Here is a 24,871-nt window from a genome sequence, read left to right on the forward strand (position 1 = left end):
GGGTGCGAGCCCCGCCCGGGACTGGCGGGCTGGGGGCCGGGGACCCCGCCGCGGGCAGCCGGGAATACTGGGCGCCGCGGGGCGGGACCGCGGGCAGGGGCGGTCTCCCGGCCTCCAGGTCGGAGGCTGAAGGCGCAGTCCCTCCGCATCCCCTGCGGCTCGGACGCCGCCGGAGCGCTGGCTCTCGCCTCTGGGCGCCTCTCCGAGGTTACCCCTGAGAGCATGTAGAGGGAGGGCCTGGAAAGCAAGGCCTGAGCCCCCTCGCTGTGATGTGGGGGGTTCATAGTCCCCCAAGGGCTTTTCCTTCCGGTGTCTTATTCGTTGCTTTTGACAGTCCCGGGGGGAGGGGAGGCTGGCAGGAGTTTCATCCTCATTTGACAGCGGAGGAAAAGGGGGACCGGGGAGGGGTCGAGGTTATCACCCAGCTAGAAGTGGCAGGGGAAGCCCAGCTCTCAGGTGTGGGACCCATTTGGCTGTATAGCCAGTGCCTCTTCTCTTGCGCCGGGGGGTGGGAGGTGCTGGGAGTCACAGGCGGCCCTGGAGAGATAAGTTAAGGGAGAGGATTGAGCTCAGAATTACTTCTGACAGTTCGAATTAGGCAGAAATGGAATGCGTGCCCTGTGGGTGGTAGGCTCCTGTCCTGGAAAGTCCAGTGGAGGCTGATGGCCACTGACAGGCATGCTGTGCAAGCAGTTTTGCACTGGTTGGGAAGTCAAGCAAGAGAAAAGGCCCCGCCACATCCTAGAGTCTCTGAAATACTCAGGGAGCATCTACTCACTGCCATGCACTCAACCTACATTATTCCATTGCATCCTTCCCCAGCCCCTACAAGATAGATACCACTATCCTCAGTTTTTAAAGTGAAGGTGCCAGAGCTCAGAGACACGGAGACACCTGCTGAGATCACACTGTTAGTACTGTGAGAGGCTGGATTTGATCAGAGGTCTAACTGCAAGGCCAGGCTTTCCTCCCATGCACTGGTGCAAAGGCTTGAAGAAATCAGAGGCTAGAGGATCATTGTGAGTGTGTGTGTGTGTGTGTGAGTGTGATGTGAATAACTTTATTGAATTATATCACAACTCTAGCAGTTGTGGTGGCTTTTCTGTGGTCATTAGGGTAAATTATGTTTATGCACGTTATAGAAAATGATGAGGAACATTTTTATTTGACAGGAAGTTGTTCAGTAGCTGCTCTATTTCTGTTGCTTATAAAAGCTTTTGTAAATACTGTAGTTAGAAATGTGAAAGTGCGAAGCAATCACATTACACCAACCTCATTACACATTACTTGAGGTGCCTTAGCCTGACTTCCTTTATATAATAGAGGTGAGTTACCTGTACTAAAAATGCCATGTTTGGAAGCATGACTTAGGAGAATATTACTGAGATGACACTAAAAGTCCACATGCAATTATTTGTTTCTGAAGTGGACTGAAACCAGAGTGCTAGGGTTGTCAGGAGGGCGCAGGATGTTCCAGGTAAAGGGTGGAACAGCTTGGGCAAAAGCACTGCACAGTGAAAATGAAAAGTATTTCGCAGACTCCAGTAACCCCTCTGTCTGAAGCAGTGTTAGTATAATGGAGCACTGGAAGATGAGTCTAAAATGGTAACTTGATATCTGATTGTAGAAGGCCTTAAATGTCCAGGTGAAGACTCTGGACTGTAATAGAAACAGGGAGCCATTGAAGGTTTTGGAGCAGCGGAGTTCCAGCAAAGGAAGAGTACTCTACGTATGGAGGGTTCTTTAAATCGAGAAAATAGCAGAGGCAGGGACAAGAATAAGAGACTCCTTGTGCGATGAGTAATTCATTATCCACTTAGTATTCACTGTAACTCTGTGACGTAAGTACTATTATTATGTCCATTATGCAGATAAGTTTAGTGAGGGTAAGTAACCTACCCGAGGTCACGGGGACAGTCTGTGGTGGAGCTGGGATTTGAACCTAGGGCTGGCTGGTTCCATAGCTCTGTCCTCTGTCCACTGCACATGCTGAATAGTTGCACACATGTGACATAGGACCAAGAGGAGGAGAGTAAGAGTAATTCATGTGGGCAGGGTTCAGGACCAGGTCTTACTTTTCAGGGCTCAGTGCAAAAATAAGATTAAGAATTTCAAGACAGAGACAGCAGAGCATTAAACTAAGCCCAGGGCCCTGTTGAGAGCAGGGCCCTGTGTGACTGCCAAGAAGGCAGTTCTAATCATTATGACAACTTGACAAATCACCTCAAAACTCAGTGGCTGAAAACAATAACATTGACTTTGCCTATGAGTGTACATTCTGGGTAGGGCAGAGAAGGCAAGCTCAGTTCTGCTCCATCAGTGTTGGCTGGGGCAGCTCGAAGGCTGGGGCTTGGAATGATCTACAGGTTTGCTCTCTCACCTGCCTGGCCCTTGGTTGGGGAAGTGAGCAGCTGGAGGCTAGAGCAACTGGGGCTCCTCAAGCATCCCTATCCCTATGTGCTCTCTCCACGTGGTCTTTTCAGCGTGGCAAACTTCTTCCTTGGCGGTTCAGAGCTCCAGAGAAGCATATCTGCATGTCAAGAGAGGGAGAGAGAGAACCAGAAACAGGCATAAACCGTGTTGCCTTTTATGACTCAGACTTGGAGGTCACATTTCTGCTATATGTTTGAAGTGAGTCGCTAAGTCCAGATCATATACAAGGAAAGGCAAATTTAACTCCAGCTACTTCCCACAAGAAAGAATAGGTAGATGTTTTTCAAACCAGCACAGTTGGCCTAATGAGTGACTGGATTAGTGGGATCCGATAGGTGTTTCCCCTTTATCCCTGAACTGCTACCACCAGAGTCATTCTTTGTTGTTTCCAAATGTCCTTTTTTAAAAGGCAACTCCTAGTGATGATAACACATTAAGTCTGGATAATAGGTTTTGACAGCTCTGAGGGATTTAAATTACTCCTGTGCCTCCTGTTAGCCTAGGTCCTGGCAGTTAACAGATGGGAGGAGAAAGCAATTTGAGGGTATCCAGGTGGGAAGACCAGGATGGTGTGAAGCTACTACAGAGCAATCCAGAAAAACTTCTGGAAGGAAGATGCCTTATTGTATAACCAGGCACTGCGCTTTACACGTCTTGTCTCATTTAATCCTCACCACACCCCAAGAGGTGCTCTCATCAACCTCATGTTAACAGACCGAGGTTCTGAAACACAGGAGGCACACAGCTAGTGAGTTGCAGAGCCTGGATTTGAACTTAGGCAGCCAGAGATTAGGGCCCATACCCTTAAACTTTGGGCTCATACCCTTAAACTTTGGGCTATGCCACCTACTCCTTAGCAATTCTGTGTTTCTCTGTTTTTCTCTTCATCATTGCTTTAACATTTGTATCATTTCCTACTTACATAAATAGGTAAACTTTAAGGAGGAAAAATAATGGGTAATTTTACCTAATATTATCATCTTACTTATAAAATAGTGCCTCACATATAGTAGGTGCCCAATAAATATTAAAGAAATGAGTACCATTAGCCCTTACTCTATAAACTTATATTTACACTTGCCTTCCCTACAAAGGCTCGCCTTCCTGGTCCTTGTCACTCAAGGTCTTGACTTCGACTGGTACTTCCCATGATGTCCTCTGTGGCATCCAGTCCTGGGTCTATATCTTCTGGCCTTCTCCTTTTGGCCTCTTCTGGCCAGCTGGCCCTCTCAGTCATTTCGTGCCCCTCCTTCCACCTTAGAGCCTGGAGCCCTCAGACCCCTCTCTTTAAACCAGCAGCACGCTGGATACCAAGAACTGGGTGAGGCAGCCCTCCTGTCCACTTGCCTAGACCCTCTCTAAGCCATTGCTTCCTAACCGCCAAGAACACTGTGGGCAGGGCCTTCTCTCTAATCCTCACGGGTTAGGCACATAACTCTGCCATTCTTGGATTTCCACTCAGTCTCCGTGGGGTCTCTACGGAGATTTCTGTCTCCAAGCCTCTGCTGGGGGTGGGGGTGGTGAACTCCACCCTGCTGAAAATCCAAATAGCCTTGAACCCTGTTCCCTCCAGTCCTCCATCACTTGTCTTCTTGAACTTGATTCATAGTGTCTTTCATAATACAGAAATTTAAACTTTTGATATGCTCAAATCTGTCAATTTTTTCCTTTAAAACATGAATTTGAAATATTTATCATTTAAAAAAATATTAATTTTTTTATTTTGGCTGCGCTGGGTCTTAATTGCGGCATGCGGGGTCTTCATTGTGGCATGCGGGATCTTTAGTTGCAACATTCGGGAATCTTTTAGTTGCAGCATGCGGGCTCCTTAGTTGCGGCATGTGGACTCCTAGTTAAGGCATGCATGTGGAATCTAGTTCCCCGACCAGGGATCAAACCTAGGCCCCCTGCACTGGGAGCTCGGAGTCTTACCCATTGGACCACCAGGGAAGTCCCATGAAATATTTATCATTTTTAATGGCTCTGTCACATAATAGGATTTGCTTAATCATTGCCTAAATGTTACAGGTGTTTACAGTTCTTTGACTAATATTAATAGCACAGCTATAAATATCTTTATAATTTCTTTTCCGTTTGTGTTTTTCCTTACGTAATCCCCAGGATGATATTGTTGGGTAGGGGTTTTACGGCAGTTAATACACACTTACAGATTACTCTCCAGAAATAGTTCACGTCTATAGTTCCTCAAACAATATAGGTTAATACTCACTGATTCAATTTCTTCAGTGGTTATAGGACTATTAAAATTTACTATTTATTTTGATGTCAGTTTTACTGTTAAGTTTTTCTGGGAAAATGGCTATATCTGCTAAGTTTGCAAATTTCTTCTATTCCTGTAGTTATGTCCCCTTTTAATTCCTAATATTGTTTATTTGTGCCTTTTCTCTTTGTTCTTAATGAAAATTGTCAGGGGTTTTGTAGTTCATTAGTTCTTTTAAAGAAACACTGTAGTTTGACTTTGTTGCTGCTCTCTATTATATTTTAAATTTCTTCTATCTTTTATTATTCATTTCTTTTAGTTTCTTTAAGTTTATTCTCTTTTACTAGCTTCTTGAGTTGGAAGCTTAACTCATTAACTTTTGGCCTTTCTTCCAATATAAGTTTTTAAGTCAACCCAATTCTCCTATACATATATATATATATATATATGTATGTATATATATGTGTGTATATATATATGTGTGTGTATATATATATATGTGTGTGTATATATATATATATATGTGTGTATATATATATTCCCCCCACCCCCGCACCACACACCTTATGGGATCTTTTTTTTAAAAAAAAGTTTTATCTTTTCTCTCTTTTTTTAAAAAAAATTTATTTATTATTTATTTTTGACTGCATTGGGTTTTCGTTGTTGCGTGTGGGTTTTCTCTAGTTGCGTGCGAGTCGGGGGCTACTCTTTGTTGTGGTGTGAGGGCTTCTCATTGCGGTGGCTTCTCCTATTGCGGAGCATGGGCTCTAGGCGTGTGGGCTTCAGTAGTTGCAGCACACGGGCTCAGTAGTTGTGGCATGTGGGCTCACTAGTTGCAGTGTGTGGGCTCAGCAGTTGTGGCTCGCAGGCTCTAGAGCTCAGGCTTAGTAGTTGTGATGCACGGGCTTAGTTGCTCCACAGCATGTGGGATCTTCCCGGACCAGGGCTCTCACCCGTGTCCCCTGCATTGGCAGGCGGATTCTTAACCACTGCGCCACCAGGGAAGTCCCGGCTTGTGGGATCTTAGTTCCCTGACCAGGGATTGAACCTGGGCCCTGGGCAGTGAAAGCGCCGGGTTCTAACGACTTGACCACCAGGGAATTCCCCAACCCACTTCCCCTTTAATACTGCTTTAGCTACATACCTTGTTTTGATGTATGTTTTCCCAGTATTATACAATCCTCAGTATTCAACAATTTCCATTATGATATCCTTCTTTGACCCATATGTAAGTGTACCTTTTAAATTTTTTATATAAATGAGATTTTTACATCATTTTTGTTATTGATTCCTAATACAATTGCATTTAGTCATGTAACAGTATGAGACTGATTCTTTAATATTTGCTGAGCCATATTCTTTGGCCTGTTGCTTGTCAGTTTTTATAAATATTCCACATGAGAAGAAAATGTATTTGCTAAGTGACTGGAGTTGGGTTCTCTATTTGTTCATTAGCTCAGGCTTAGAAAATATTTATTCAATCGTCTGCATTCTTACTAATTTTTGGTCTGCTTAATCTTTCAAATACTGTATGAGGTATGTTAAATTCTCCCACCATAATGGCAGATTCGATTTTCCTGATTGTGTTTATGCCAGTTTTTTTAAAAGAATTTATTTGTTTTAGAATATTTTTAGGTTCACAGCAAAATTGAGAGGTTTCCCATATACCTCCTGCCCCACACATGCACAGCCTCATCCATTATCAACGTGCCCCACCAGAGGGGTACACGATGAACTGATGAACCTATACTGACACATCGTAATCATCCAAAGTCCATAGTTTACCTTAGGGTTCACTCTTGGTGTTGTTTGGGTTTGAACAAATCTATAATGACACGTATCTATCATTATAATATCATATAGAGTATTTTCACTGCCCTGAAAATCCTCTGTGCTTCACCTATTCATCCCTTTCACGCCCAGTCCCTGGCAACCACTGATCTCTTTACTGTCTCCAGAGTTTTGCTTTTTCCAGAATGTCATACAATTGGAATCATACAGTGTGTAGCCTTTCCAGATTGGCTTCTTTCCCTTAGTAATATGCATTTAAGATTCTTCCGTGTCTTTTCATGGCTGAATAGTTCATTCCTTTTTAGCACTGAATAATATTCTTTGTCTGGATGTACCACAATTTCTTTATCCATACACCTGTCAAAGGGTATCTTGGTTGCTTCCAAATTTTGGCAATTGTGAATAAAGCTGCTATAAACATCTGTGAGCAGGTTTTTGTGTGGACATGAGTTTCCTGCTCCTTTGGGTTAAATACCAAGGAGTTTAATTGGTGGATTGTATGGTAAGAACATGTTTAGTCTGGAATGAAATCACCTAAGTGTCTTCTAAAGCGACTGTACCATTTTGCACTCCCACCATCAATGAATGAGTTCCTGCTGTTCAACATCCTTGTCAGCACTTGGTATTGTCAATGTTCTGGATTTTTGGTCATTCTAACAGGTGATAGTGTTATGCCAGTTTTCGTTTTAGGTGTTTTGAGGCTATGTTATTAGGTACATACAGGTTCAGAATCATTATATCTTCCTAGGGGATTAAACTTTTGTGCATTTTGTCATGATACTTTTTTATCTATAATAATGCTTTTCACCTTAAATTCTATTTATTCTAATGTCAATAAAACTCTGCCAGCTTTCTTTCCTCTAGTATTGCTTTATATATCTTTCTTCTACCGTTTTGTTTTCTGTGACTTTACTTTTTAGGTTAATCTCTTGAAAATTGCATGTAACTTGTATGTTGTTTTATGTACCTTTTGATAATCTCTATTTCTTAACTGATGAGTTTATACGATTTATGTTTATTACAATTTATGAGTTTATACAATTTATGTTTATACAATTTATGTTTATTACAATTTATGAGTTTATACAATTTATGTTTATACAATTTATGATATACTTGGATCTTTTTTTTTTTTTTTTGTGGTACGTGGGCCTCTCATTGTTGTGGCCTCTCCCGTTGCAGAGCACAGGCTCTGGACACGCAGGCTCAGCGGCCATGGCTCACGGGCCTAGCTGCTCTGTGGCATGTGGGATCTTCCCGGACAGGGCCACGAACCCGTGTCTCCTGCATTGGCAGGCGGACTCTCAACCACTGTGCCACCAGGGAAGCCCTACTTGGATCTATTTTTACCATCTTATTTTATGCTTTCTATTTGTCTTCCTTTTTAATTATTTTTTAGGTTCTTTTTTTTTTTTTTTTTTTTGTGGTACGTGGGCCTCTCACTGTTGTGGCCTTTCCCATTGCGGAGCACAGGCTCCGGACGCGCAGGCTCAGCGGCCATGGCTCACGGGCCCAGCCACTCCGTGGCATGTGGGATCTTCCCGGACCGGGGCACGAACCCGTGTCCCCTGCATCGCCAGGCGGACTCTCAACCACTGTGCCACCAGGGAAGCCCTAGGTTCTTTTTTTTCCCCTATTATCTCCTCCATGATGCTCTTTTTTTTTGGTTGCAGCAGGTCTTAGTCTACAAACTATGTAGACTCACTATATCTGTTGGGGCCCACGTACGTCTAGAAAAACAGAGACAGTTTCTATGACTCTCGGGAGCTTCACCTTCTTGTGGACTTCTGTGTTGTGCTGCTTCTTCCTCAAGGCAGCTCTATTTGCACAGCTACACATGTATCTACCTGTTGGCCAGTTGCCCACTGCCTCTAGGAAGAGCTCTTAGGAAGCTGATGTCCCCCCTGCAGTGGTCCTGAACCTCATCAGGGTCATGGAACTCTTTGAGAATCTGCTGAAAGCTATGCGCCTTTCTCCAGGAAGATTCAACGCCAGCCAAAGTGTAGGGACCATTTCAGAGGGTTCCTGGTCCTCTGCTCTAGACCGTCAAGCACCTGATGATTTGTCTTCCTAAAGATGAGTTTGAGGTCAGACCTCAGCTCTGGAGGGCTTCTGCTTCCCCAGAAACTCACACGATTATGTACACAATCCTGGGACTAATTGGAAAGCTTCATGCTCTGCACATTGATAGATACTCCGTTTGACTATTTTCATTTAATCAAGTGATGTGCTGCCAATGGGCCTACACAATGCAGGTCTAAAGGAAAGTTTATGTTTTTTTCCTTTCTATTGGGATCTGGTTTTCCTGTGTTTAATAAATAGCAATTCTTGGGACCACTGTTGGATTGACCCTGATTTGTTGTGTTTTCAAGCCCTACCTGAGTGTAGACCTATTTCAAGGAGTCTAGTCTCTTTTGATTTGTTCTTCAGTGAGTTTTTATACAAATACAAATACAGATACAAACCAACAATCTGTTTCCCCCCCTGTTTAAGGCTTGGTCTTTTTGTGACTCTACGCACTTCTAATTTGGCCTTTTTCTTATCCTCTCTGAACTAGTTTCCACTCGTAAAATGAGTGGACTGAACTACATCATATGTGCTTAAACTGCACTTCTCCAAGCACCTGGGGGACTGGCAGGGCAAGAGTGGGATAGTCCTGCCCGCAGCACAGCTTCCCCCAGCACAAGTCTGCGTTATGCGCTTTACATGCTGGATCCGGAATAAGGTTTATTTTGAGCAAAGTTCCTGATGTCCGTGTGGCTCCTCCCTGCACAGGAGTCCTGTCACCTGGGTGGCAGGTAGAGGCAGGGAGAGAGGCGTTCCTGTCTAACCCACCAATTCCCCCCTCTGTGGCAGACACTGCTTCCCTCTGATTCCCTAACCCTGTTTCCTACTTCCAGCTACAGGAAGGATGTTACCTGTGACGATGAGAATGTCAGTGCTGCTGCTGCTACTGCCCCTGAGTCAGGCTGTTCCCAAACACGGCACCACGAGGTAACGGGATTCAGAGGGCAGGGCCGTGGGCTGGGAGCAGGGGGATCTCTGGAGAATCGGAGGTATGCTGTGGGCCCCTCTGGGAGGCGGAAGACTGGGTGTACGCTCCCTGACTTCTGTATCATCCCCATCACCTCAGCTTCTGCCTTGTGCCTGTTAGAGTGCCCTCTGCAAAGTGGGCATCGACACGTTTGCTGGACTCACTTGGAAACCGGGAGCTCATTTCCAATGAGATGTGAGGCTATAAGCTTGGGAAGGGGCTACAGTCCTCTTATCAAGACCTTATAGTGGAAGCTCCAAAGAAATAGAGATCATTAGCATATCACTTCTATTTTATTTGAATATCTTTCTTGAGGTTTTGTGTCTTAATACTATGCAGTGGGTATGCTGGGTGGGGTCGGGGGACGGATACAGCCACAGCAGCAAGGGCTGGCAGCAGTGACAAAAGTTGCTGTAGCAGCTCCTGCCAGCTCTCTGGCATCACACATCTGGATTGACTTGGGCCAACAGGGACCCCTGTCCAGAACTGCGAGCAAATCTTGAGCTTTAAAGACTGACAAAAAGCCCCTGAGCAGATCGAAACTACAAAACCAACATATATGCCCTCAACTTGGGGTAAAAAAGAGTCCACTTTGTGTCATGGAGCAAATCGGGTCTGTATAAAACTGGGCAGTGCCACCGGGCTCAGCCAGAGACCTGTCCCTCGGCTCCCAGCATCACAGAGGAAGGGTTGCCATGATGCATGTTGTCCTGCCGCCCACTACGCTGGTTTCTTGCATCTCCAACTTGTGTCTACTTGGTGCGGCTTCCTCTGGCCTCCACCAAACCAGATGTTTTATTGGGATTTTCACTTACCATCTAAGCTAGGAATCTGCAAAGGCAGAGTCTGGGGAGTGAGGTTCTGCTTCTGAGGAGGCCATCCTGGCCTCCTCCCCACAAGGTTTTTGGGGACCTGGAGAAGCAGCTCCCTTTGGGTCTGGGGGGAGAACTCTACCAGGAGCTTGGGGATGGAAGGCTGTGAGGCTGGGCCCTCAGAGGAGGCCCTTTGCAAGGCCGGCGCTCCCCTCCCTCCTCCAGGCTGGACCCTGAAGTGCAGCATCCACCTCTACCCAACCCCTTCGAGCCAGGCCAGGAGCAACTTCAGTGAGTAGGCTGGGGTGGGGGCACCCGAGGGCCAGTCCTGGGGCTGCAGACTGGCCTCTCGTGGACTGATTTTCCGCTTTTCTGCAAGACTTCTGCAGAGCTACCTAAAGGGACTAGAGAGGATGGAAGAGGAGCCGGAGCACATGAGCCGGGAGCAGGGTGAGGGGCTGGGCTGATGGGGCCCGTGGACGGGAGGCCCAGGGCAGCCAGAGCTGGGACTGACCTCAGGCCATCCCGCGACTCCTGCCTGATCCACCTGTCCCCTGATGCCTCTTCTCATCCAGCCTCTCTTCCTTAGTTCTCCTTTACCTCTTTGCTCTCCACGACTACGACCAGAGTGGACAGCTGGATGGCCTGGAGCTGTTGTCCATGTTGACAGCAACTCTGGCCCCTGGAGCTTCCGACTCTCTCACCACCAACCCGGTAAGCCCTGCTGGATGGGGGCCCTTCTCCCAGAAGAAGACCCAGCTCCCTGGGGCTTTGGTGTTTTTCATCATGACTCTTCTGGTGAATCCCCTGTGAAAGGAGGGCTCAAAGCCTGCATGGCAGGGATGCAGGGGGTTGTTGGGAGGGTCAGGATGCGTGGGAGCATCTCCAGTCACTATAGACCCTTCCACAGGTGATCCTCGTAGTGGATGAGGTGCTGGAGACCCAGGACCTGAATGGGGATGGGCTCATGACCCCTGCAGAGCTCGTCAACTTCCCCGGAGAGGCCCCGAGGCACACAGATCTCAAAGAGCCCCCAGAGCCACAGGATGTTGGGAGGCGGCCTCTGTTGGCTAAAAACCCGTCAAGACAAGAAGCACATGAAGCCCCAGGTCCTAGAGAAGAAGCTGGGGGACAGGTGGAGGCCAGAAGGGAGTCCTTGGAACCTGTACAGGAGGCTGGGGGACAGGCAGAGGCTGCAAGAGAAGCCCCAGGCCCTGGAGGGGAGGTTGGGGGACAGGTAGAAGCCAGGGACACTGGAGAGAGAGCAGAAGAGCTTCCAAGGGAAACACTGGAGTCTAAGAAAACCCCAAATGAGCTTGAGGTTCATGCTATTCAGCTGGAGAATGATGAGATATAAACCTTGAGGATACAGGTTTGCACACCTAGAAGTCTCAATGCCAGAACATATGCCCCAAAGGGTAGGGTGTGTGTGTTAGGACAACGACCACCTCTGTGCCCCCTTCCTGGCCCCAGTAGGTGGCAGGTCTTTCTGTGCAGCTCAGGGAGACCCTAAGTTGAAGGGCAGCTTTAGGGCCCAGAAAACCAATAAAGAGCCAAATGAACCCGTCCCTCTGGGCCATCGATCCACTGGTCCAGCCTGCCCTGACCTCAGGCTGCAGGGGGTTGGGACTGGGCAGTCCTCTTGGGAGGGCAGGAATTCAGTTTACCCAGTGTTCCCAGATGGTGCTGAGACACAGCAGAGCACAGCACTAGGCCACAGCCAGCTGCAGACAACCCGGGGAAGGGAGCTCAGCCTTTCCCTGGGGCCTAACCACTAGAACGCCCTCCTGCAGTTCAGGGTAGATCTTCTCCATCATCCTGTATCTGCTCCCCACCCCTACCATTTATTGAGAACCTAGTACACACTGGGCATCATGCTGGGCATTTTACATATTGTGATTTTATCCTCACGATAATTCTATGACCAGGCAGAATTAGCACCATTTGACAGATGAGGAAATTGGGGAAGATGGAGTTCAGTAATGTACTCATGGTCCCATAGCTAAGTGGCAGATTTGAATTCAGGCCTGTCTGAGCCTAAAGCCCATACCTTTTATCACATTCTACGGCCTCACCACCCTGCCCCAACTCCCATATGGAAATTCACCAATTCCCATATGCCCTCAGACCAGGTCTCCCCCAGGGAAAGCAATGCTTTGCATTCCGGGTCACATTTGTGGCTCAGGCACCGCCTTAACTACAAGGCGGCTCCAAGGGTGGGGCGGTCAGGCTCGGGGTCAGTCATTGGGGAGATATTTTTGGACTGCAGAGACTCCGCCTAACCAGAGGAGGCTCCCTGCCCGCTGGCCTGTCAGGTTGGCTCAGCCATGTGGACACACTTGTGGCCACTGGAGTCTTGTGACAGAGCTGGGGCCCAGAGGAGCTTTTCTCATGGCTTGTGGTTATTTGGAAGGTTCCCTGGGGTGCAAGGGGTTAAGTCTCCTCCCCCGCCAGGAAGGCTGGAAGTCTGGCCCTCTACCCTGAGCTGGGGCCCCAGCAGGGGCACAGCTGGTGGCAAGCCTGGGGCACTTCCTGCTGCTCTGGTCTGGGTGGCCCTTCCTCTGGGCCTGGGCAGGAGGTGAATTTGGGGAATAGAGAAAAAAAGGGCGCAGGACTTCAGGATCAAAGCCTCCAGAATCCCCAGCCAGAGCAGCTCAGACATCAAAGACAAACAGACTGCCAGAAGGAAGCTGGCTCTGGGGAAGATTTATTTGCTCTGCAGCTCTGCCATGTGAGATGCCAGGTCACAGGTGGAGCCCTCCCACAGCCTGCATCCGCCCGGGGGGCAAGGCAGCCTGATGCCAGCTGGCCAGAGAAGAGAGGGCGACGGCAGCCAGTGATGCTGGCCTGGGGCGGGGATGTGAGCCGGTGCTTCCTGCCACAGGGCACTCACACGATGCCATCGAAGCCCTGCAGACCACACTTCTTGCCCGCCACCTGGCAGCCAAAGCTCAGTGCCTCCTGCATGCTCTTCCCTGGAGGGAGGGATGAGCAGCCAGATCAGCAGGGCCTTCTGGGCAGGGGCAGGCCCCGGCCCTGGGCCTGCTGCTGGGGTACTCACCCTGGGACAGGCTGAAGATGACGGACGCGTTGAAGGTGTCTCCGGCCCCCAGAGTGTCCACCACCTGGGGCGGTGGGAAAGCGTCGGAGTGGAGCAGCCGTCCATCAGGGCCCAGGGCATCGGCACCCTCCTCAGCCCAGGCACAGACCAGCGTAGCCCTGTGACACCCTCCACTCAGCTGGGTGTTAGCCCAGCCCTGGCCCCCAGCCTCATTATCCCTCCCTGGGGCAGACCCTGGGGGCCAGGCTCCCTCACTCCCCGTACCCGGGCCGCTGCCTGGCTTCCACTAGCTCACCCCTTCCTCACGCGACCGTACAGGCCCCTCAGGGCCTCCTCCGCTGACTGGAACCCAAAGTGCTTGGCCACATCTTTGCTGACAAACACCTGTGGGCAGTGGAAGAGAGGCTGACAGTCAGCTGAGCTCTACCCCAGCTGTCCCTCACTACCAGCAACCTGCTCCTCCATCGTGGCCACCTAAACCCCCAAGTAGCATCTCGCTGTCCCTCAGGAACATGTTTTCATACTTGCTCAGGATATGCTAGAAAACAGCCATGTAAATTGTGACACAAAAGCCCCGGCCTATTCTAAGATCAACAAATTTCCTCACAATTGAAAACCCAGAGTGAGTCTTGAGGTCATCTTGGGGCGCAATCTACAACTGGCAGGTAAAACCACGGCTTTGAGGAGGGTTTTTGCTCTGTTTGGCTTTCCGCATACAGCTATGCCTTCTAGGTCTGATTTCTTCATCTTTAAAACAAAGGGATAGGGGTTCTAGAGCTTCCTTAACACTAGCTACATATTAGAATCACCAGGGTGTTTTGTTAAAAAATACTTCAGCCCAGGCTTCACCTCTACCAACCGAATTAAAAAAAAAAAAAAAAAAAAGGGCTCAGGCATCCACATCATTTAACGAGCAGCCAAGGCTGAGGCCCAACGAGCTTCCACTGTGATGCTAGAATTATCATCCCGATTCCATGTACATTCCAAACTTACCATGCGCAAGTCCCCTTCCCATCCTCCCTCACCCCCTAGTGGCTCCCACCCCAGAATTGGAGGGTACCTCGGAGAACAGTCCCATCCTGTCATTTGACAGAGGAAAAGACAGGAGGCCCAGGGAGGAGAGGCTTCCACGCAGGCTGGCCCTGAGGCTGGCCGTCTTGGCCTTGACCAAGCCCTCTGGCTGCCTTCATACCTATGCGCCCACTGGGGTGGAGAAATTCTACTCCTTGGCCACTGCTGAGGCCTGCACTAGAGCCCTAAGCTAGAGGTCTGCCTCTTTGCTTTGCCCCCACCTGCCAACATCACCAAGCCGCAAATTGCCATCCTAAGTGTGACAGGCAGGACAAGGGGACACTCGGACTCCCTTTAAGGACCAAAATAAGCTGGATGTGGCAAGTTGGGGGGCCGTGGGGGATGCTTACCACGTCTCCGTAGCCCAACAGCTGGTACAGCTCCTCTCGAGGCTTCTCCACCTCCACAGACACCTGGATCTTCTGCTCCGGAGGCTGCCTGGCGTTGTGCTGTTCTATCCGCTGCAGCATCTTCACCTGCTCCGATGCATTCCGGCCCTGGGGCAGAGCGGGGCAGGGCAGGCAACTCAGGACTAGCTGGGCGCTGGTCTCATTCTGCCTTATTCTTCCCTCCCTGCTGGAACCATGGGTGAGGGGGGAGAGGGGCCAGGAAGGCTGGGCCGGAACCCCATCCTAAGTCTCAAAATTCTAGTGCTATTCTGGACCTTGGAGACCTTATTGACCAGCCCTCCCATTTCAGATGAGAAGATGAAAGAATAAAAGAGAGACTCTCCTAAGGACCTACAATAAATTAAATGACAGGGCTAGGATTAGAACTCAGGACTTCTCAAGGTTTCCTCCCACCTAGACTCCAGAACTTCTCTTGGAATGAAGATTCCAGTTCCCTTTATTTAGGAGCTGGGTCAGGCCCTCCCATTCCTGCCTCCCCAGAGGTAACGGGTCAGGCCTCCCACAGCCAGGCTCCTGCCAGAGGCCAAGTCCAGAGGAGGTGGGGCAGCCTGTAACACAGAAAGCACCAGACTTTGCCTAGAGGCAGCACCCTGCTTCTGGCACCTACATCCTGCTGTGTGACCTTAAGTAAATTACCCAGTCTTTCTGGGCCTTAGTTTCCACCTGAAAACATAAAAGGAGGGTGGAGAGCGGGTGAGGGGGGTTGGATTCATTGATCTCTAAGGTACTTCATGGTTCAAAGAAACCAAGAAGAAGGCAGAACATGTGGAGGGGCTGGCAGGTTGAGGCCCTCAAAACACAGGTAGGGCAGGGCTTGCCTCAATGTGGATCCACTTGAACCGGGTCAGGTCAACCTTCTCAAAGTCTTTAGCAGACACATCTGGTAGGTTCCTGAGTCGCAGGACAGAAAGGACAGAGAAGGGGCATGGTGAGGTCAGCCAGGGCCAGGATCTCTAACTGGCTGCTAGGGCCCCTATGCCTGGCGCTGCCTGCAGCATGGCAGGAAGCTGAATCTATAGCACATGCTTCTGAGGCTTAGCTCCAGGACAGACCCTGTCTCAGGCTAAACTCGAGACCACTCCTTGCCCTACTCAGCTCCATCCAGACAGGGGGCTGGAGGCAGTTTCCTAGGGTGCCCCTTCCTATGTTTGAGGCTGTGATATTATCTAAGGGCAAACTCAACCACCACATATGTCAAGCAAGGGACCAGTTCTGCGTGCCTTGGAGACCATATCTCCCAAAATGCTTTCAGAGCACCAGGGACTACAATTCCCAGAATTCCTCTTGCCAGCAGCACACACAGCTACCACCACGCAGTGCCCCGGGAAACTACAAAGGCCATGCCGTTCTGCCTGGAGCTCGGGTCTGGGTCCTCTCACTTCAGGCACCCCAGTGGTGACAGCAGCCCTGTCCTGAGTTTGGCAGCTCCATGTTATGACCCTGGGATCAAGGTTGGTGCTTGAGGATGAGTTTAGTTTTGGCCAACTTAGGTATGGAGACCTGGGAAGGGTCCGCCTTGACCTTCCTTGGCCAGAGACCTACACACGGTGTCCTCCCCTCCATGTTCTGCGCCAAATCCTCCTTCGATTTAACTAGCTGGGTGACCGTGGCCTTTCTGAGGTGCTTCCCCTTTGGTAAATGGGACTGAACCCCTAGCCTCGCAGGCCTGCTGCAGCTGGAGGATATGCCTGGACCGAGGCCAGTGGGCAATAAACATTTCTCCTTGGAGCTCCTCTCCCTCCCTTCCTGTGAATACCCATGTTGTGTCCCTGATCAAAGTTGCTACAGATTGTTGCTTAATGGGCAGATGACTAGGGTTGCCCAATGGGAAGATTGTGTCTAGCATGTATGCCTACCCACTCATTCACTGGGACACAAAGAGCCCAGGGCCACTGGTTATAAATCTTGTTCTAGGATGACTGCCCCTCCCGCAGGTCCAGTGGTCATGCTGGGCAGCAGGGACAGTCAGAACCCCAGGGCAGTTGGGCTTGGGCCATCTCTGCCCTAACAGAGTACTTGGCACCCACTAGGTTCTCAGTAAACTAAACCTCTTGAGATTTTTCAGGAGGGAATCTGGGAGAGATGAGAAGGGGTCACTCCCTGGAAGCTTGGGACCCTAAAGGGATGCCCCTGCCCTGCCCCAGGTTAGCAACACATCAGATGGCCCTGTTCTGCTGAGCCAGTGTTCCCCTTCCCTCCTTCAGCAATGGCTGTGAGTGGTGTGTGGCATTTGGTCTGGCTTCATTATGCTGGGACCTTTGGGGTTGCTCATCTCTTTCGAACACCCAAACCTCAGCTCCTGGTGCCATGCTGCAGGCTGGCAACTCTGGGGCTGACCCTGGAAACCCCAGTGGGCCCCCTTCAGGGCTCAAGATGGTTTGAATCACATCTCCCATCCCTCTGTCCTCAGAACAATTTCCCCATACTCACACCCAGGCTGCTGATTGGCTGATTATGGAGGAATCACATCATAAATTACAGTTTGCACAGGCCTGCCCGCCCATCCTTGGTGTTGACCAAGGCCAAGTCGCCAGGCAGAGCAAAGCCCATCCCTTCCCACCTCACTTCTCCCCTAATTGAGAACAATTCCAAAATCACTGAACAGTTTGGCATAGGGACAATTTCTGGTACAAAGAGAGAGGCCACAGAGGGTGGGCAAGTGGGCTGCCCACGTGGCAAGTGAGGGAGCTAATTGGTGGGCTGTGGCAGGGCAGGCCAGGGGGCCTTACGTGTCGTAGAGCACAATGGTACGGGAGCCATTGGAGCTGTTGACGATGCAGCAAGAGCATGGGGCTTCCCCGCTACTCTGCCAGGCCACCTGAGACACGTCCACGCCCCGCTGCCTGAAGTCAGCCACCAGGAAGCTTGGGGTGGAGCCCGAGCCAAGGGAAGGGCAAGGAGACACAGATTAGAGGCTACCAGGGGCCTGGACCTCCCGTTCGGTGGGGAGCGGTGCTGGAGCACGCGGGTCTTGGAGAGAAGGGTCCTGCTCTGGGAGCTGAGTGACGGCCATGGCGGCGGCAGCTGGCAAGGCGCAGACAGATGTACAAACCTGTAGGCATGTATGATGGTGCGGCTACCGCTGGCCTCGCTGCTGATGACTGTGGAAATGGGGACGGAGCCCGTGGTCTGAAAGACCGTGTAGCGTAGGTCCACGGAATAGCGGCGAAGGTCGTCCAGGACAAAACTGCCAGGGCGGAGTAACCCGGGGAGGCGCAGTTCGACGGGGGTTTGGGGACTTGAGGGTAGGTGGCAGGGCCACCGGGGACCCTGGGGTGCAAGCACAGGGGCTAGGATGGGACTGGGAGTCACTGTCACAGGCTGTGTGGAGGCAGGAGAGCATGGCTGGAGCTTAGTGAGAAAAACCCTAAGGGACATTCTTTTAGGTCTTGACTGAAGCAAACTCCAACCCTGACCCTGTCCTTCAATCTGACTCAAGCTGGAAAGGATTTGCTCACGTTCATAAAGCTAGATGGGGTAGATTTGGGACCTAGAACATGCACCCTGTCTGAACCAAGCAGGTGAGGGCACTGTGGCCCGCATCATGCAAGGCCCAGGCAGTATTAATAATTACCAAGGTGATACTTTGTCCCCCAGGTGCCCTCTGCTTGCTTATCCCCATGGTACTCCACTCTCTGAAGTCCTTCCAGTCCTAACGTGATTCCTCTCCTTCTACACCTGCCTCCACGATGCCCAGCCAGGAAGTGGTGCTGCCTCGGTGGCCCTGCTCACTGCCCGCTCCTTCCACAGTGGCAAGCCCTCTCAGTGCCTGAGGCCCCTCAGTATGGACCGGGTCCAGGACTCTCGCTCAGAATCCCCTCCAATCAGAGTGAGCCGGGGGGTGGCCCTTCAGGAAGACTGTACCAGTAGAACAAGGAGGCCACCCACCCCTCCCAGCTCTTTGGAAATGAGCTGTGGCCACTACGCCCAGCAGTCCAGCCACCATTCTGGCCTTTCTCACTATGGCTGAACCCCACTTTCGGCAACACCAAGGCTGGACAACACAGATTTGTATAGAGGTACCACATCGGGGCATCATTCCTTGACTTACGTCTCAAGGATCCTTTAAACAGTAGCTTTCCCACAGCATGGAGAATATAATTTGGTTTTTGCCAAATAACTTTTTGCACCCACAGTGCCAGGCACATGGTAGGTGCTCATTCAGTGTTTGTTGAACACATGGGGAGGACTTGGAATGGCCCAGCTATCAGCGTGATTGCCACACAAAGGTGGGTCCACCACCCCAAAGCAAGAGGCACGGTCCTGCTCTAGCTGGGAGGGAAGGCAGCTGCTGAAGAGGGCTGACACGTGAGCAGCTGTTGGCTCCGGGTCCCTCTGTCCCACATCACAGGGCAGGCTCTCGTGCCAGTTCATAAGGAAGGGAATCTGGCTGCGGCTTGGGGCTGGGCTCTGGCAGCAGCCCCTCTCAAACCAGGGTTCAAAGGGCTGTGCTTTACAGGCCAGCAACCTGGCAGCCTGCCCCTGTGCCCACAGTGGGCAAAGTGGGCCTCACCGCCTGATAAGCGCTTGCTGAGTCGGCAGTGCCAGGGGTCAAAGGGCTCTTGGGTCCCTGCAGCTGCCAACATAGAGGAAGCGTGTGGGCCACTACGGGCTGCAGCCTCCTAGCCGATGAGCTGGGAGGCATGGGTCTGGGCCCAGCTTTAGCACGTGGCATCGGGGTGTCCTTGGGCAGGGAGCTCTCGCTGCTTCAGTGAACAACGGGGACACAATCACTGGCCCTGCCCCCTCAGCTGGGAAAGAAACTGCAGGCCTGGACCCTGGGACCGTGGATGCAGGACATCCCCGAGAGAGGGCAGGTACAGCATGTCCCTAACTGCCTTCTGCCAAAAGGACAGGCAGGATTAGGGACTTGAGAAGGGCAAAGTCACATCCACCGCAGACAGTCTGTTGGAAACAAGGAAGGAGAAGGTGGGAAGCCGAAGCAGGCTCCAGGGACTGGCCAAGGAAACAGGCTGTGAAAATGAAACCTTTAACAGGAGCAGCATTAACAACTGAGCAGCAGATAAGCCATACCAGGGAGGGTCTGGGATGCTGGTACTCCACTCCCCACGCCCCACCCATTTCTGGTGGCCACAAACCATTTCTTAGAGACCGCCCACCCAGGGCCAAGGCTTCCTTCTTCTCCCCCCACCCTGTGGGCCACCCTCCCTTGCTCCCTCCACTTACTCGGCAGCGTGGCCCGGGGCCAGCGAGCCCATGAAGGCACAGGGGGCTCCAAGCAGGGAGAGGACAGTGCAGGAGTTGGATGCGTTGCCTCCACGCTGCCATCTCTGGGACAAGCACCTGCAAAACACAAGGAGGGTCCCTGCAGATCCAGCAGGCTGGTGCTGGGATAAGCAGGGCTGAGCCCTGAGTAGGGCCCACAGGATGTAAAAGCCAGGCGATTCCCCTCAGAAAGCATCCAGGCCAGCCTTAGGCTCAGCAAAGGGAAGAGGCTCAGCTATTCCCCAGCCCAGGCTAAATTCAAGTTCACAGTGATTCATTTCTATCTTGCACCTATTCTTATGACATCAGGAAAGCACTCACTTGGGCCCATCACAATTTGAGGGTCTCACTGACTTTGGGTTACTTCCTCCTCTGTTACAGGGACCCCCCACCAAGCCTCCTCCTTGAAAGCTGCCTCTTCTCAAAGGTGGCAAATCTCCTGCTGCTCCTGTCTTAGGAGAGACCACTTCAGTAACAACTCAGATTAAAATAATTAAGACAGGAAGCAAACCCGGACATTGTGATCATTTAAGAAAGTTGTGTGTGGTAACTTTTATGATGACAAAAGTTAAAAAGATCACTGAGTGAAGACCAGTTTTTCTCCATCTTTGTTTCTCCTTTTTTTTTTCAGCTTTATTGAGATGTAATTGACATATAACATTCTGAAAGCTGAAGGTGTACAACGTGATGATTTATTTATTTTTTATTTTTTTAATTTTTTGGTACGCGGGCCTCTCACTGTTGTGGCCTCTCCCGTTGCGGAGCACAGGCTCCGGACGCGCATGCTCAGCGGCCATGGCTCACGGGCCCAACTGCTCCGCGGCATGTGGGATCTTCCTGGACCGGGGCACGAACCCGTGTCCCCTGCATCGGCAGGCGGATTCTCAACCACTGCGCCACCAGGGAAGTCCCAACGTGATGATTTTGATATACATATATTTTGTGAAGTGATTACTACAATAAGGTTAGTTAACACATCCATCACAGTGCATAGTTACCTTTTTCTTTCTTCCTTTTTTTTTTCTCCATCTTTACTGAAAATCTAACAAAAGGAAACTAAGTCAAGATACACCTGAAGGGCTTCATTGTCATCATCAACAACAAAAATGATAACTCATGCATACATAGTCAAAGAACCTGAATGATTTCTCATTTGTGCTCCAATAATACTGTGAGGTAACAGTACAGGCTGTTATTTCTATGCTTCCAGTTCCAAAAAGGATAATAATAACTGTGGCAGCTTATGATAAGGGGAACAAGTACCGAAGAACTACTAATTAAGAGAAATGAATGAAGTAGAATTTTTAGGCTAGGGTATATTTGTACACAAAGCTTAACCTTGAAGCTCCCTTCAGCCTTGGGAAAAGGGGACCCTGATCTCATTAGAAAGAAGGATACTAATTTGCAAAAGGTCAAACATTTCTCAAGCTATGAGCTTTAGAGAAATTTTCATGCAGAGAAGAGAGGAGAAGCCTGGAGGGACTGGACTTGCTCAAGGTCCCAACAGCAGTTAATGACAAAGCTGATACCAGAACCCGGGTCTCCTGACCCCAAACCACTGCAAGTGCTCTGTATTTCTGAATGGAAAGTAGTTGGGTCCCAGCTTGTTGAGGCTTCAGAGAAAGGGCATACAGTTCTACTCTGTGGAAACCCTTCAAAGTTATATTGACACCCAACTTTCTGTGCAGAAATGCTCTGCTGAGCATGCATGAAGATGCTTTCCGGAAGGTCCTTCTCAGCCAGGACTCTGGGAGGCAGGGCCATTCCTCAGGGGTCTGGCCGAGTTCCAGGTGGCAGTTCTCGGCTGCCTATGGAGAGAACCTGGGAAAGGTGGGGCTCAGATGCTGGGAAGGACTGTGTCCCCACTCAGGTTTGCCCATCGGGGAGGCAAAACAGAGTCCAGGAGCTGGGCTGGGTGGGATGGGAGCACAGGAGAGAGGCCCTGTGGACAACCAAACTGCTCCACAGAGGAGCAGAGCCATGGGTCTGGGGGAGCGGGGAGATACTCTCTAAAGCGCAGGGAGCACAGAGGGTCTCTTCAGAGAGGCACCTTGCTTAGTGCCCAGCGTCGGAACCAGCTCCCGTCAGGGTGGAACCAGCAGGCTCTTGTCCCAGCCTTCCAACATGAGTAAGCTCAAAGGCACCGGGACTCAGCTCCAGCAGAGCAAGTGCTCTGGGTCCCCTGGAGGTCCTCCACAGTTCCTAGGGAAACTGGAGCCCCAGAATTTGCACTGTTCTCCGGAAAGTAAACTTGACTCCTCACTGAGCACCAAGTCCTGGGGCTGGCTTGACCTTGGTAGGTGGGCTAGGGCCACACAGCAGCATACCCTTGTGCCTCCTCCCACTGTCCCTGCACCTTTTGCCAGGGGCTGTCACCTCTGGCAAACAAAGCAGCCCAAAGCAAAGGGTCAACTCCATGAGACGGGCAGCAGCAAAGGAACAGGGAGGGAGGGGCTTCCCTCGTGGCGCAGTGGTTGGGAGTCCGCCTGCCGATGCAGGGGACACGGGTTCGTGCCCCGGTCCGGGAAGATCCCACATGCCACGGAGCGGCTGGGCCCGTGAGCCATGGCCGCTAAGCCTGCGCGTCCGGAGCCTGTGCTCCGCAACGGGAGAGACCACAACAGTGAGAGGCCCGCGTACTGCAAAAAAAAAAAAAAAAAAAAGGAACAGGGAGCACCAGAGAGGGCAGAGGGCTGGAACACTAGCATCAGGATGCTTGAGTTGTGACTACCGCTCTGCCACTCATCAACTACGTGGCCCCTTACAGAAATTGTCTAATTTCTCCAAATCCTTAGCTTCCTCATCTCTAAAGAGAGGATGCGACTGATCCTTACACGCTTCCCATGGGCTGCTGTGAGGAAACTATGTAACAATGCCTGTGACAGTGCTGTATGGACCCACGGCCTGAAGAATGCTGGGGGCTCTCCCCTCAGTGAGCCTCCTGGCTGTGGTTGCTGTAGTGTCTTTCCCAAGTTCAATCTTGAACTCGCCTTTTATCCAGTTCTTTGCTGAGACAAGTGAGGGCCAAGAAGCAGTTCTTTTCCGTATTCTGAGCACTAGACTGCACCAAGAGACAGCCACGGATTCCACCACACAGAAGTGTCTCAGGATCACAGTGTAAGGGTGATCAAGAGTAAATACGGGAACCAGCAAATGACTTTTCTTTTTTTTTTTAAGACGTTTATTTACTTATTTTGTCTGTGCCAGGTCTTAGTTGTGGCATGCAGACTTCTTAGTTGTGGCATGTATGTGGGATCTAGTTCCCCGACCAGGGATGGAACCCAGGCCCCCTGCATTGGGAACTCGGAGTCTTACCCACTGGACCACCAGGGAAGTCCCCAGCAAATGACTTTTCAACTTCTACCAGACAACCAAGAAGGGTCTCTTCCACTATGCTGTTCACTGAGTATTGGAAAAAGGACTTCTGGTAAACTTCTGGAATTCGGCACCAGGGAAAAGTCTGTGTGGCTCATGAACCAGCTCTACCCATAACTCACAGCATCTCCAAATTTGCCTGCCGTGCCAGCAAGCCCTGAGCTACAGTGAAGCTCGAACACCATGGTTTTGAAAGTTCTTGAACAGTCTAACTGCACATACTTCTTATTGTAAGCTACCTCAAAAAAAATTTTCTGAAGACACAGATGAGCTATATATGTGGTAAATAAATTATAAGTAAATGCTGGTGATAGGCAAGTGCACAGTTTTCGTTAAAAAGAAAAAAACTGGTTCTGCACCTTCCTAGCTGTGTGCCCGTGGATAAACAACTGCGTCCCTCAGGGTCTTTACTTGCTTAGCCTACTCGGTAAAATGGGGATAATGATGTCTGACACGGTCCCAGGGTTGAAATGGGAACTGGAGAACACAACGCTATCCAAAGCCTGGATCTTACTACTAAAGGCCTCAATTCTTTCCCCAGGTCCCGGGCAGAGGGCAGGGGGCACCAGCTCCCAAGGCGACTCTCAAGGCCTCGCTGCGGGCCCCCCCAACCCCCCTGCTCCGCAGCCCTGTACTCTTGGCCGCCTGGCACAACGCGGGGCTGCAGCGGCCCCTAGGGTTTCCGAGGGGCCCGGGCGCCCCTACCTGCTGTCCGTGTCCTCCTCCGGGTATTTGTCCATCACACTGATGATGTCCAGCACCACTAGCCCCACGCACAGAATCTGTTTCTCTTCCATGATGCTGCTCCCGGAGATTTCTGCCCGCTCGGCTGACGGGGTTCCTCCCGGGCTCTGCCTCTTATCCCGGAGAATCGTGTCCCAGCTCCCAGAGTCAGTCCTGGCTCCTCCTCCGCGTCCCGAGCTCCTCCTCCAAGGAGCCTCCGGCAGCGGCGAGGTGCAGAGGACGGAGCCGGGCTCTTGCTCCCCACACGCATCGACCCCAGCGGGCCTGGGAGTGCAGACCCCGCGGTCTTGGTCCCTGGCCTCCCCTTAGCAGGTTGCGTGGCCCAGGAGATGGCTACGCCTTCAAATTCTCGCCCTCAGTTTCCTCACTTGTCAGACGGACTCCGAGCTAATACAAATCTCTCTGAAGCGCGGCTACGCAACCTCATGAATGCCAAGAGAAAGTGCAGCAGAAAGGTATCGCTTGTCCCGCCCTCTCCTGCACCCGCGGCTCCCTCTCCAGACTCTAGGCCCGCGGGGTTGAGTCTGGCCTCGCAGCTGCGGCCCGAACCCCGGCATCCAGAGCCGCGGCCCGCGCTGGCCCCGCTGTCCCGCCCCGCCCCCGAGACCCAGCCAATCCCAGCTCGAGGCCTCGCCTCCGCCGCTGAGCAGCTGGGGCACGCAAGATGAGCGGCGGAGGTCACGTGACGGGAGA

General features: G+C 51.0%; 2 protein-coding genes across 4 annotated transcripts in view; one reads left to right on the forward strand and one right to left on the reverse strand.

The window, feature by feature from the left end:
- CGREF1 (cell growth regulator with EF-hand domain 1) overlaps nucleotides 1-11,693 on the forward strand; it is a 13,575-nt gene extending 1,882 nt beyond the window's left edge. The window contains exons 2-6 of the mRNA XM_029231904.1: nucleotides 9,346-9,439; nucleotides 10,517-10,582; nucleotides 10,671-10,741; nucleotides 10,881-11,005; nucleotides 11,202-11,693. Of these exons, the coding sequence (XP_029087737.1) occupies nucleotides 9,357-9,439; nucleotides 10,517-10,582; nucleotides 10,671-10,741; nucleotides 10,881-11,005; nucleotides 11,202-11,648 (792 nt within the window). The 5' untranslated portion in view covers nucleotides 9,346-9,356 and the 3' untranslated portion in view covers nucleotides 11,649-11,693. The remainder of the gene's footprint in view (nucleotides 1-9,345; nucleotides 9,440-10,516; nucleotides 10,583-10,670; nucleotides 10,742-10,880; nucleotides 11,006-11,201) is intronic.
- A 1,233-nt stretch (nucleotides 11,694-12,926) lies between these two features.
- Nucleotides 12,927-24,816, reverse strand: KHK (ketohexokinase). 3 transcript variants are annotated; one of them, XM_029231902.1, is made up of 8 exons: nucleotides 24,140-24,815; nucleotides 20,021-20,137; nucleotides 17,886-18,020; nucleotides 15,652-15,724; nucleotides 14,774-14,920; nucleotides 13,648-13,736; nucleotides 13,353-13,510; nucleotides 12,927-13,266 (listed from the first exon to the last, which is right to left on the reverse strand). In XM_029231902.1, the coding sequence occupies exons 1-8, from the start codon at nucleotides 24,229-24,231 to the stop codon at nucleotides 13,181-13,183; spliced, it is 897 nt and encodes a 298-aa protein (XP_029087735.1). In that variant the 5' UTR covers nucleotides 24,232-24,815; the 3' UTR covers nucleotides 12,927-13,180. The 3 variants fall into 3 exon arrangements, with proteins under 3 accessions (XP_029087735.1, XP_029087734.1, XP_029087736.1); XM_029231901.1 differs by lacking the exon at nucleotides 17,886-18,020 and adding an exon at nucleotides 17,563-17,697 and having other exon boundaries at nucleotides 24,140-24,807; XM_029231903.1 differs by lacking the exon at nucleotides 17,886-18,020 and adding an exon at nucleotides 17,563-17,697 and having other exon boundaries at nucleotides 12,969-13,266; nucleotides 13,353-13,416; nucleotides 24,140-24,816.
- Nucleotides 24,817-24,871: the final 55 nt, after the last annotated feature.

This window comes from Monodon monoceros, unplaced genomic scaffold (assembly GCF_005190385.1).
Source record: "Monodon monoceros isolate NGI ecotype Baffin Bay Population unplaced genomic scaffold, NGI_Narwhal_1 Super_Scaffold_19, whole genome shotgun sequence".
Classification (NCBI taxonomy): Eukaryota; Metazoa; Chordata; class Mammalia; order Artiodactyla; family Monodontidae; genus Monodon; species Monodon monoceros.

What these genes read in the sequence shown, in the direction of transcription:
- KHK (XM_029231902.1), bottom strand. Translation starts at nt 24,231, where the DNA reads ATGGAAGAGAAACAGATTCTGTGCGTGGGGCTAGTGGTGCTGGACATC. An exon ending in GAGGAGGACACGGACAGCAG is followed by an intron (nt 20,138 to 24,139) that starts GTAGGGGCGCCC and finishes TGTGTTTTGCAG; the next exon opens with GTGCTTGTCCCAGAGATGGC. An exon ending in TGTTGGGCTACGGAGACGTG is followed by an intron (nt 13,737 to 14,773) that starts GTAAGCATCCCC and finishes CACTGCCCACAG; the next exon opens with GTGTTTGTCAGCAAAGATGT.